The sequence below is a fragment of the Labrus mixtus genome, chromosome 5, assembly GCF_963584025.1.
Source record: "Labrus mixtus chromosome 5, fLabMix1.1, whole genome shotgun sequence".
Classification (NCBI taxonomy): Eukaryota; Metazoa; Chordata; class Actinopteri; order Labriformes; family Labridae; genus Labrus; species Labrus mixtus.
The window spans coordinates 10163320-10176302 of NC_083616.1; the positions used below are offsets into that span (position 1 = coordinate 10163320).

A 12983-nucleotide genomic window follows, 5' to 3' on the forward strand; every position below is an offset into this window, starting at 1 on the left:
TGTTTAAAATGTTTTAAAGAAAGTATTTTAAGGGAGTGGATTAAGTTTTCTTTTTGCATGCATGCCATGAAACAATTTTTGACATCTTAAATATCCAAGGAAACTGGAAAAATACGGATGTCTGCAGATGTTGATCAGGATGTATTACTCTTATTGACGGCACTCCTTCACTCTATAATTACATCAAATGCCAGTAATCTGGAAGAGAAATGCAAAACCACAAGGTCACTCTTTAAATTCCATTTATTATATATTTTATATGGGTTATAAACATCACAAAATAGAAAGTCGTGGAAGGTCTTGCACAAAGATATATACCATCAAGTAAAAGAGCAATCTTAGATTAGTTTACATAGGCAATAGAAGCAAGCATATATTCATATCATCATATCTGTGTTCAGTTCTGCAGCTGTGTTAAGAACATTCTCATTTATAATTTAAGTTTTAGTGCAAACAAAGTCTTTGCAGCTCTTGGCTCCAAGGGATTATTCAATATAATAATAAAATAGGTTTTTAGAATATATATGGTAAGGTTGCTCTTTTATTGCATATTGTTTAAGAACATAATGTAGTACTATAGTTACAATAAGGTCTCATGATTTTCAAATGATCTTATATTCAATATATATACCTCTTACATTTCTAAGCATCAAATTCATAAACATAATAAATGTAATTTTAAGCAATATCAATATTAAAATACCTGAATTTAATAACATGCTTTGAGCAAAATAATAGTTCATTTACAATGGTATTTCAAACAGCCGAAGTCCAGAGCTCTCAATGCTTTAGAATAAGCTCAACATCTACATTACTTTGTGTCAAATGCATTTTTTTTTCGACTGAAGGCCACTTTCAAACAAAGCATTCTACACAAGAATGACATCAAAGTCTTATGATGATATAGTTTGAACTTACATTTTTATGAATTGGGAAAACAAAAGGTGTTTTGATTGAACCTCTTCATCTATCAAACAATAACTTATATATATACAATTAAAAATATATCCACACAACTACAGTTTGCTTGGGAAATAATACTTAAACAGTATGTAATATTACAACCACCGCAACATGGTATAATAAAAATCTCTGGTATAACATCTTTTAGAAAATCAGTGATGGTTGTCTTGGCTGTGCCTGTGATCATTCTGTGTCTGCAATGAGATGTTTTCTTCATAAATATTGTGTGCTTCAAACATTGTTTGCAGAAACTGAATAAATCATATATATCCACATGTAAATCACCTGGATGGGGTTTGTGCCTAATCTACATGCAGGCTATTTACTCTTCTGAGTGCAACAGGATCAGAATAAGCTACCGCGAAATATTAGAGAAAGAAAGAAAGAAAGAAAGAAAGGAAGACAGAGAGAAGGAAAGACATAAAGAAAGAAAGAAAGACAGAAAGAAAGAAAGAAAGAAAGAAAGAAAGAAAGAAAGAAAGAAAGAAATTGGTCACATATTTCAACATAATTCCATATCACTTTTCAAGTTTGCTAAACCACACCATGTATATACAGTATGTACATTTAATGTAGCTGACATCATCATCATCATCATCATCATCATCATCATCACTGATTAGTGCTCTACTATATAATATCATCCAAGAGATGAGGGGTGCCCACCCAGTCCAGTGTTCTTGGCTCTGAAGCAGCCATGATCATGCACATAAACTGTTTCCCTGTTCTCTTATCTATTGGGTAAATCGTAGTCGGAGTGAACCTTTTGTTAGTCTCAACAAACGCACACAGCTGATTATAGATTATGGGGTACTCGTGACGGAGGAACACTCCCCTGGTCCTGAGCTCACGCTGGATATTGACAAAGCAAACCTCCCTTGCTTTTCTTCCCTCCTCGCCCTCCTTGTCGATGTCTGGTGTGCCTGGAGGTGGAGTTAGGATGAGAGTCTCCATTTCACTGTCCTTTTTGAGCACCTTTTTGTCAGGGCTTGAGGATGCCAAGGACACCTTTGCATATTTGCGAACTGTTGGTGCTTGGACCCTTGGTGAAGGTCTATTAGGCACTAGTTCACCAACAGCTACAGATACATTCAGAAGAAAACATTCATTGGGGTCATACTCATTGCCTGCCAACTGTAGTTCCTTGCAGTATTCACCAAGGTTGTCCTTGAAGCCATCTAGCTCTCTGAGAGATAGGTACGTGGGAGACATGAGTAGGCTCTCAAGCCCTACATGCAGGAAGTTGTCAGCTGTCTCTGGATTAGCAAATCCCAGAAAGAGAACACCTCTACCTCTGGAGAGGTAGCCAGCTTTAGCAACCCGAGAGAAGGCTTTGTGGATCTCTGAATTCTCCCTGCAGAACTTGAGTGAATGTCGACACACACTGTTGACACGCCCGTACACACAAGTCTCTTTATGGGTCTCCCAGTCGTCCCTACGGCAGTTTCGTGAGCAGTAGAAGGTGTAGCAACTGTGACAGGATTTGTAGTACAAGCAGGCATTGAACATATTCTCAGTCCGGTTGCACTTGTTGTTAGCACACACCATAGTGTCATCTTCATCTGTACTGTGGTCTGGAGAGCATTCTTCTGCACTCCTTTGTAAAGCATCACATCCACTATCAGGGTCTTTGAATGTGTCAGGGCTGGATTTAGAGGATGGGAGTGGTGTGTTTGGACTCCCTAAGTTTTCAAGTCCAGAGGATCCTCTGTCTTTGTCATCGTCTTCAGAGATTAATTGTTTAAGCTGGTCTAAAAGGTCTTCACTTGACTTTCTGCGAGTTGGTGGTTTGTAATCAATGACCAAATCAGCTAAGAGTTCGTCTAGTTGCTCTAGACTCTGCTGAAGGGAGAAATTGTTGTGTTTCCTGTCTTTGGTAACTTCTACTGTGTTAGATGGCTGCTTCTGAGGCATTACTCTAGGAGGAGGTGTCCTTTCACTCTCCAACGTATCCCAGCTGACAGAGTGCACATCACGCCGCTTGTTCTTACCCGCACTCAGGTCATTATCAGTAATGGTGATCTCAGGAGTAACAAACCAGTGCCCACTCTTGGTATTTCTCCAGGGATTGTTTGAGCTTTTCTCTAAGGAGTTTTCAGAGAGCGAAAGGGCGGCATAGCGCCTTGGTGAACTTGAGAGATTAAGAATAACAGGTTGAGATGTGACATCGGAGGATGCTCCATGCCTTGCTTGGTAAAACAGATTCTCATAGCTTCGTCCACGAGGCACTGATTGCTCTCTGTCATGCCTGGGATATAGAATATTGTCCCATGACTTCGAGTGGTTTCTGACCTCTGATCCTAGTCTGCTGTTCTCCAAACAGCTGTTAGTAAACCAAGGGGGTATACTGGGGTCTCGCCCAATTCTTGGAGGTGTTATCTGAGAGGACTGGTTAGAGTAACCAGATATGCTTGAGCGATACCAGTCGTCAGAAAAGGCCTGGGACATACGAGGGCGACGGCGACCCTCCGTTTGACATGGCCTTGGAAAGTACTGCTCCTCAGGGGAACTGTACGTTTTAGGATAGAACAACCTGGAACTACTCATGGAATGGTATGGATTAAACCGGCTATCATCTCCATAGTAAGATCTAGATGGTGGAGCTTGAGAAAAGTATGATCCTGCCTCACTTGTGGAATAAGGCCTACTATATACAGAGTCTCTGTTGGAAAGTTGGTCTGTGTAATACGACCTGACAGGAAGGGTGTGCACCCAGCGAGTCCTCGGATCATACTGACCAGTTATTGTACTACCATGGCTGGTAAGACTAGACCGATCATCCTGATAGTATGCTCTAGAGTAGGGATGAACTGAATATCGCACAGGGTCCTCTGTATAGAAAAACTTGGTTGGTATATTAGGATTTGAGTAAGCTCTTTGTTCTTGACTGAGAAATGGTGCTGTTGGTGACGGCATTCTGTGCATGTCTAGATGCTGGTAAGAGATTGGAGACATGCTGGTGGTATAGTGGTATCCTTGTCTATAGTCTCCACTGTAGCATTCACTCGGAGTGGGAGTTGGTGAGGAGACAATCTGTCGTGGTACATATAATCCTCTACTGCTGGCCTGGGAGTATCTTTGCCAAAGATGGTCAGTCCGCACATTGGGAACCTGCCTTGATGTGTGCTGCAGAACAGCAGCATCTGGTTTAATGTCCACACGGCACCTGACATGAGGGGTTGTGGCTGGTTTATCTGGTTTGTCCTCCTCAAAACAGTCTGAGACATAGAGAGGAGTATGGTGTTGCAGTTTGGAAGGATGCACATCATTCAAAAAAGCCCTGTTGGATGAGTACGACTCTCGATGTGTTTCAGAAGTCCTCATGGTATCTGACGCAGCCTGGGGTGCATCCCTCCCCTTCCCGGCCCCTGGAGGGGACACTGAGATGGGCACGGGAGTGAGGGTGGCCTTGATTCTTGGAGCACTTTTAGATCTTGTTCTCTTTTTAGAATCTGACCATGTTAGATGGCTAGTTTTGTCCTGGCCAGGCTGCTGCTGGAACTGCCTGGTGTTGAACAGATCAGGAGATGAAAAGCGCAGGTGCCCAGATTGATCTAGGCCATTCCACATTAGATCTTTGTTCAATGTCTGATGCTCAGCCCTCTTGTAAGGGTACTCCATTGTTGAAGAGAAGGACTGGGGGTCATCCAGTGACTCGATGAAGTCAAAGCTGCGGCAGTGTCTTTTGTTAATGATTTCTGGTTTGTCAATCATTTTTAAGTCACATTGCTGAGAGGACTGGAGAGAAACTGAGTGGTCAGTGAGGGGATTTAAAGTAAAGTCCTGATATAGAGTCGATGCAAGTATATCAGGGGGATGTGTTCGTGTCATCTTAAAGGAACATCCCTCTTCTCCATTCAGTGTTATTCAAGATCAACGCAGCCTGTGAAAAGAGATAAATGAAACAAATAGAAATCAGTGCAATGTAGAGATCTATAACAAATGTTGACTGAGAGCGGGAGACAAAAAGATCCCTTTAAATTTGACTGGTCTGTGAAATAAATCTCCATGAATATTATGTTTTTACATTATAATAGTAAAATGTTTATTATTAAAGAACCTTATTATTTGTATCTGGTATTTTATGCTCCACTTGATTTGTTCGTATTGTTGTTAGTCTTTTGTGCTAGGTTTGTTTTTAATGGTACACTGAGTTGCACTGAGCTAAACGTTACTTTTGCACAACTGCCCAAGGCAAATTTCCCCTGGCAGCAATAAAAGATATATATTATATAATATACTCTAGTCTAGCATTAAATCAATGTAAATAAATCTGTTCAACGACTTGATTACATTGATTGCAGAAACCTGTAATGATTGTCATGATATATCCAAAAGATGTAGTTCCTCTTTTTTTAACAAATTGATTTCAGCCAAACTGTTAGAATAAAATTTTTAGATCTGAGGTGTGTTAAAACCAATCATATTAAAATCCTCAGTTAATTTGAGTAACTTCAGCATATTTGAGGAGATATTTTTTACAAAATCAAGACTTAAATTAGGTTTCACAGATATCTATATAGGGGTTTTCCATTTAAAAGCAAATGCAATATACATTTGCTTGGCATAATGCCTGTTTGCTGGTGGGGAAACAAAAAGTCTGAAAAAAAAAAAAATTGATGACATAATCTTAGTAAGAAGTAATTTTATTGCATTACTCCAGCATGTCTTATTTGCCAGGAAATCCTTTAACCTATAGATCTTACTCAAGAAGCAAATGTTGTTTTAAAAGTAGGTTTGAGCTTATGTGTCTTTGTTTTTATAATAAAACAAATCAGGACAACAAGACATTTCTATTGACAAGTGTTTGATATATTTACATTTAATTCAATCTATGCTTATCGATAGCAGAATTATTTTTTAGGACTTCAAATTATAAAAAATAATAAAAATAAATAAATATCATGACCAGAACAATTCCTTTTCAACAATGGATTTATGTGTCATAAACACATGGGCTTTCTTGTTGGCACCCGACCACAAGCTAACCCTGAGTTACCATCTGTTCACCGTGAAGAGAGAGGACTGACCAGCCGTCTCTCTGTCATGTCTCCACAGCACACCTAAATATCACTTTGGTTCACACACGTTCAACCTTGACAGTCAAAACAGCACTAAAGATGATTTTTAATAGTTTTCTTGTTGTATTAAAAAGCCTTCTATATTCCTGGATTTGCATTTTTTGGTTATCGGTTGATAAAAAACATTGCAAATAAATACTAATTCACTGTTGTTGTTTGTTTTTATGATAATGCCTTTTCATGCCCAGTTTCAGCTTTACTTGTTTACTGCATGTCTGGGAAATATAGGCAAAAACGTTACTATTCAATACAAATAAATAGGCTTAATTCAGTTCAATGCTTATCCATTTCACAGCTACCCAGATTTATTACAGGATATGAAAAATAGCTCCCACTATAGTTGTATAAAAGGGTTTGCATTGATATTGTTAAACATTAAGCCTTACAAAGCCATAAAAGACCCTATAGGAATGCTATAGTACATGAATGCATCAAGAGGTCGATAAATATCAGAATTAGTTTGTTAGATCTACAATAGGTCCCTATTGAGCTTTTTCTGCATGAAAGTGTTTGTTGCATTGATTTAAGATGGAAAATAAAACACCTTTTTTTAAATAAGGAGACAGAAAAGATGTTTGAAAAACCTAACTACACATTCCTTCCTCTGTTCATCTTCATGGTCAGAGGCTGCTCTTCAATAGGGGAACTGCACTTTCTAGCACAAGTAAGAGACCACATGCCATGTACAGTCTCCATGGCTACAGCAAAGAAACCATGAAACACTCCTGGAGTTACACACACAGGGCACAATTTTAGTCTAAAAAAACATGGGCCTCATAATCAATATGAATGGCTTTAATGTTCTCTGCTCTGGGCAAACAAGTGATGTTGAACTTATCAAAGAATGTACCCAGTGTCAGAAGCATAATTACAGAGATTAAGGCTATATATTTGTGTGCAAGGCTATAGGGTATATTAAGCCCCTCATTATGAGATCTTTGTTCTTGAAAAACTCTAACATCAATACAGGCTTAGCCTACATTAATTTGTTTGCCAATTTTTCCTTAAACAACTTGGACAGGGGGCATATTTCAGCTTCTAGGCTATGCAAGGTTTTCCAGACAACAACAAACATAATGCAGATTCGCCTCCCCATGGGGCCAAACCGAGGCGACGCATTAAGCCTGGAAGTGTTACAAAATTCTTGCACTAACACAGTTGTGCACCCCTTTTTGTTTTGGTGCTGCGGCACGAGCGGCCCTCCATCCTGTATGGCTGACCTGACGCCTTTGAGCGCTGAATGACATCATTTGCGGTTAAAAAGGGAGAACGAGACAGCGGGTTCAAATGAGGACAGAGAAGGGAAAAATTAGTTCGACTTAGTTTGGAAATGTCAGATTTCGGAGAGTGAATGAGTGGGGGGGCCTTACCGTCTCGTCAGTGAGTGAATCCGCTGCGGTGGACATGATGAAGCGACAGCCCCGTTCCTGAGCAGCTTCACCCGTTACCGCACCTGCCGTGATCCTCCCGGAGTCCATCCGTCCTTCATTCCGTCTTACATGTTTCCTACTTCACCCAGCAATGCGCACACGCTCGCTTGTGTCTTTTTGGTATGCGTGTTTGTGTGAGATGAAGAGGAAGGAGGAGGTGTGTCTGAGCCTGCGCCTGTGCGCGTTCCTCTGGAGGCGTGGTTGTGCGTGTTTTCATGATGGGGTTGGGGGGGTTGAGGAGGCTGATGGTGGGAGGTGGGTGTTGAGTCCCGAAGCAGCAATGCGGTCTCATCTCAGAACATGGTGCCCTGAGGACAACTGCATGGGCACCAACGGGGCAGCTGCTGCTCGTTTATCTCAGCCTGCAGTGAAAGGTGCTTTGCAATCCGGTTTGTTCATCAAAAGGCAAAAAACAGTTCTGACATTTACATTTAGGCCTATAGGGAAAGTTTGCAGACAGGCTTAAACACTGGCTGCAAACTTAGCCCTCTCCTGCACGTGTCAGGTCACTTCTGGTCCTTCTCCCACACTTCAGATATGCAGTAAACTTATTGATTAGAAAAGTCAGTCTTGTGCCAACATAGGCAAACAAAAATGAAGGAGGGAAATGCATGATGTAGGCCTAAGGGATTGGCTTGATACAATATGCCACTTCGTCAAGTAATCCTTAAATTATAATATTTTAAAATGTGTGCACGTGTTGGGGGCTGTTGTAATTTCATCTAAAGTTCAAGTTGACATATTCAAATAACTTGTACAATTCTTTACATGTAGGGCTTTAAAGAATAGTACTTTAGGGCTATTCTGTCCTTAAACCAGTAACAATCACGTTTCCATTGATGGATGGAGTTCTATTGTTGTTGACTGATTATCTAAACTTGACCTTTATGACCTTCAGTCGCTCCTTTAATAAGAACCAGGAATGACGCATTGTCTTGTACAAAATGTTTTGTACCACACAGAGAAAGCAAGATTTCAACTTTTCCATATGTTGCCACTGTTACAGCTGCATGTTAAAATATTTTTTTATGGGGTTGTATACTAATGGACCAACACACAATGACCTACAATTTTGAACTGCCAAGGGAGACTACAATATTCAAATCTTGTTTTTCAAAAAGTTAAAAGATTTGAGTGCTTTAAGCTTCTCACTTAGAACAAGTGCAACACATTTCCTTCGTTGTTACTGGTGCATCCAACAGATTATTTTTAACTACTCTTGCATAAAAATTAAAGTCCCAAAAAAGTTGGAGTCGGTTGTAAGAGTGTAAAATGTGGACAAGTTGAGGGTAAATATTTATGCAAGACATTGTATTCCATAATACAGCATGATTATGATACAACAAGTGTTTCTTCTTCCCTGCACACTATCTTTGTTGTCTTCACTCTTCCAAGGTTACAGATAAGTTACATTATGTGCTCCCCCTGTGCCACACACATCTGCCCCAGTCTCACCTCTCAAGTCTCACCTCGCCTCTGCCTCCTGCGTTGTCTGAATTGATGATGGGGACAGCTGGCTGTGAGCCTCAGCCCTGCCCGGCGGAGCATGTGACTGCTGCTGGAAAACTGCTTACAAAAGCACTTTGAGGGCAGATAGAAATCACCACAGACCAACTGTACTGATGATGCTGAAGATGGTGATGATACTTTGCTTTTGACAGAACCCGTTGTTAATGAAAATCTAGCGCAGCACCGCTCAAGCACAGACAATGATCATCACTCTTTATTATCTTTACTCCTGTATCTCAGTTACAAAAACCCCTCGCCTCCATCTGTGACACACCACGTGTATTAGACATGATTCAGACCGACAGTACAGTGGATCTCACATTGTGCCGCATCCAGCCTCCCTGAGAGTGGGATCTATCTGAGCGTGTGTGACTCACCCTCTTCAGCACGGTGCATTGGCATCAGTTTGTGTCAGCTGTTGGTGAGCAGGCATGAGTGTCTGTCAGCTGGCTGCTAGCAGGTGTCTTAGGCACCTCGTATAGGCTCTGCAGAGAGGAAATCAATAGCTCTGTGTTGATTAGAGGCCCCTCTGACAGGAATCAATCAGGCTTCTACCACCACAAAGTAACAACATCACAACACAATGCTGCCTCCACTGCTCAAACAAGCTACACGCTACTCTGACGTAGCAGCCATAATGAGCCATAAGGAAGAACCCGGACGTTCTGCTTTGTTCCTACACTCATGCTGGCACAGTAAACAACCCTCAGCTGTCGCCTATTAACTCCATGTTAGATTAAGCGATTCTCTACAAACTTTCTCTCTGGTCTTTCTGTGTTCCCATCCAAGGGAATTACATAAGAGATGCGGGGATGCACACACAGCCAAGGCCCCTGCTTACAAAGTCCGGCCTAAAATAGCTAGTGTGGCAGCCTATTACAAAGCAACGTTCAGCCTCAGTTGTTTTGGATTGTAATGATATGTGAGAGGAAGCAAGGAAAGCACATTAAACAGGAAAGAGTGGAAATCGCATTTCAGAATTTTTCGTGTTTTACAAGAAATCCCCAGGAGAGCCAAGGATGTTTCCTTTTGCTCCCTACGATGGTTAATATTTCACACAGCCAGAATTAGACATACATCTACATGTGGGTGGTTCCTTCAGCTCTTAGAGGACCCTCTCATGCCCTGTATGAAATATGTAGATGCTCTGATTCAGAGAGGAGTTAAAGTATGGAAGCCCTAAGTGGACATGCATCCATGAGTTTTATTTACTTTCCTGTGAAAACCTTGAGACCTCCATTTATCTGTCTCTTATTCCCAGAGTTGCAAAAGCACAAAACAAACATAGAAATAGGCTTCACTTACCTCTTACCTTTAGTGTGGGCAATGGCAGCATGTCATGTTCTGGTCTGGCCTTTCACAGTGACCAGCCTATTGTTTTTTTCTACTAGATCGCCAGAAAATTGTAACAAGAAAACAAGCTTTGTTATCTCAATATGATGATATGACAAATGAATATGTTATTATGGGAAAACTAGCTTTGTTGTCCCGAGATAATCATAAAAATAAGCAGAGGCCTCGATAAAACAAATTAACTTGTTATCTTGGAAAACCAGCGTTGTTATCTCAAGATACCAAGATAGAAAACTCAAGACCTCTAGAAAACAAACAGAAATGACTTGTGATCATGGGAAAATGGAGTAAGTAAAATGCATTGATGCATGTCCATTTAAGGCTTCCGTATTATAGGCAGTGGTGAATCCAACGACTCAGAGGGAGATGCACCCAGTCTTCCCTTAATCCCAAATGAACCCTGATTAAGCCCTCAACAAATTAAACCGCTGAATCCTTTCCTTCATCTTTCCAGACCCCAGACGCAGTTTACAGTTGTGGCAGTTCATGCAGGGCACACGCCACTCAGACCGCCTGTTTTTTTTTTTTTGAGGATTTAGATGCAGCCAAGTGAAGTATTTGGATGCTCTTTTGGCTCAACGGGGCAAGTGAAGAGCAACACTGGTGCAGCTTTGATTCCTGGAGGATAAGACTAGATTAAATTCAGCGGATTGTTAGGTTTTTTTTTTCCTGCATGCACTTGACTTCTTGACAACTCTTACCAGTGTCCTCATGTCGCTGATACTGCATGTTGTAAAGGTGTGTAATAGTAGGGATTTCATAATCATCCCCTGAAGAGGTGGCCTACATCTCAAAAGAGAAGAATAAAATAGAACAAAAATGATAGTTGAATTGTGATTTCCCCCGTGCTTGTTTTGCAAATTGTGCTTGCATTGGCTGCAGACACACAGAAAAGAACGTTTTAGGCCACTCCGAGTAACACTCAAACAAATTCATGTGCACGCCAAACCATTTGGGAGAAGTATCCATGGCAACCCACACTGAGTAGGAGCAAAAGAAACCGAGCTGATTTCAAAGGGAATGAAGTAAAGTGCTGATGGGAGTCTTCCATGGAGACCGTAAAAATCTACGTCATGAGGACAAGACAAGAGGAGGTGACATTGTTCCTGGCAAATGGTCATTCTGCAGACGCACCATCAGGAGGGATGTGAATGTGTAGTTTTTTCTATCAAGTGTTGGTTTATTGGAAAACTGGCAGTATGGATGTCTCTCATGTCCCAGATTTCCTCCAGCAGAGATTGACAATGTAAAGTTAACATAAGGTTTGGCATAAGGAGAAGCCCTGCAGCAGCCTCACGGTGGAAATGAGACTTGTGTTCACGTGGGCTCACCCTCACATCCTCCTCTCCGTGAGCCTCATCTAGGTCATAGTAAGAATAGTGTGGATATTATTCACAGCTGCAGCGAGCAAACACAAACTCCTCTGTACCCGTCTCTGGAGTCACAGTAAGACATCCCATGGTGAGTTTTAATTAAATCTTTACTGTACTCACTCCTCTCTCATCCCTCATCATCTGCCATCTTGGCTCAGGAATCACTCAGTCATGTGTGCAGGTTTATTAAAGGGGAAACACATTTAGAACAAGCCCTTTGCTGCGTGCACTTTCTTTCCTCCACTCCTGGTGGTGTGAATTATTTGTGGTTGAGCATTGTGACAATGATACAGTTACGTAACTGCACAGAAACAGAACACAGGAATATTACAGTCAGAGCAAACTGCTCTGGCTCAGTTTCATCAGATTTTCAAACAGTGACTGAGGGCAGCAGGAGGTTTTATAATGCAGGACTGTCATTAAGAACAAGCTATTCAAGACTGGACGGACAACACATCTTTTGTGCCTCGCTGAGGACGAATCAATGAGGTCCTTCTGGATATCTCTCTGCTCTCCATCCCACAGAAGCACAATGCAAAGCAGTACTGAGTTGCACTAATTGTGCAGGGCTGTATGTTGTGTATAATAGCTGCAACAGCCAGTGTTTCCCATTCAAAGATCCATCCATCATGTGAAAGCTGAATAAACATCTGAATTGTAGACTGACACTGGCATTTCTTTTTTTTCTTAATTAAAGAATGACTCTCAAACACTTGGTTATTCCTTTTCGACGAAGAAAACAAATGGGATTTAACACCACTGTCATTAAGATCCTGCATAGTTTGCACTTCCGTCCATCAAATTGCATGTGCAAATCAGATTTGACACTTAATGTATATAATTACGTATGCACCTGTGCTTGCTGCTTCTCCAGGCTCTTTAAATGGGTCAGATCTCAAAATAACCAGCTCAGAGAAGAAGTTATGAGGCCCCCTCCCTTCTGTCCTCTGTCCATAACAGAGCAGAACTATTGCCTAAAATAACATTGAATCCTTTAGTTTTTACCTTCAAAGTCAAATGAGTGGTATTAGAGTGATTATACCAAACATCTATGGCTGTAGAGGAGGAAAATCACATTGTCTGCTTTGAGCGGATGGATTAGCTTGTCAGATAGTGATTGACTCCATCCAGAAACAGATCCTCCATCTTTTAAGACACTTAACTGATTCCTCACCTCTGAATTTGAAGTGTGAATGATGGTGTCTTACTAATATGATAAATTGCCTGGTAAGACCAGCACCTTAACTTAGCCTAGATTTGTGCCGAGAGAATAG

At 41.0% G+C, this 12983-nt stretch overlaps 1 protein-coding gene across 1 annotated transcript; it reads right to left on the reverse strand.

Annotated features, from left to right (window-relative positions):
* Positions 1-225: 225 nt before the first annotated feature.
* Positions 226-7663, reverse strand: unm_hu7912 (un-named hu7912). Its single transcript, XM_061037700.1, has 2 exons — positions 7415-7663; positions 226-4846 (listed from the first exon to the last, which is right to left on the reverse strand). Exon 2 carries the CDS (start codon positions 4792-4794, stop codon positions 1594-1596), a length of 3201 nt encoding a protein of 1066 aa, XP_060893683.1. The 5' UTR covers positions 4795-4846; positions 7415-7663; the 3' UTR covers positions 226-1593.
* Positions 7664-12983: the final 5320 nt, after the last annotated feature.

Coding starts and splice junctions, on each gene's coding strand:
- unm_hu7912 (XM_061037700.1), bottom strand. CDS start 4,794: ATGACACGAACACATCCCCCTGATATACTTGCATCGACTCTATATCAG.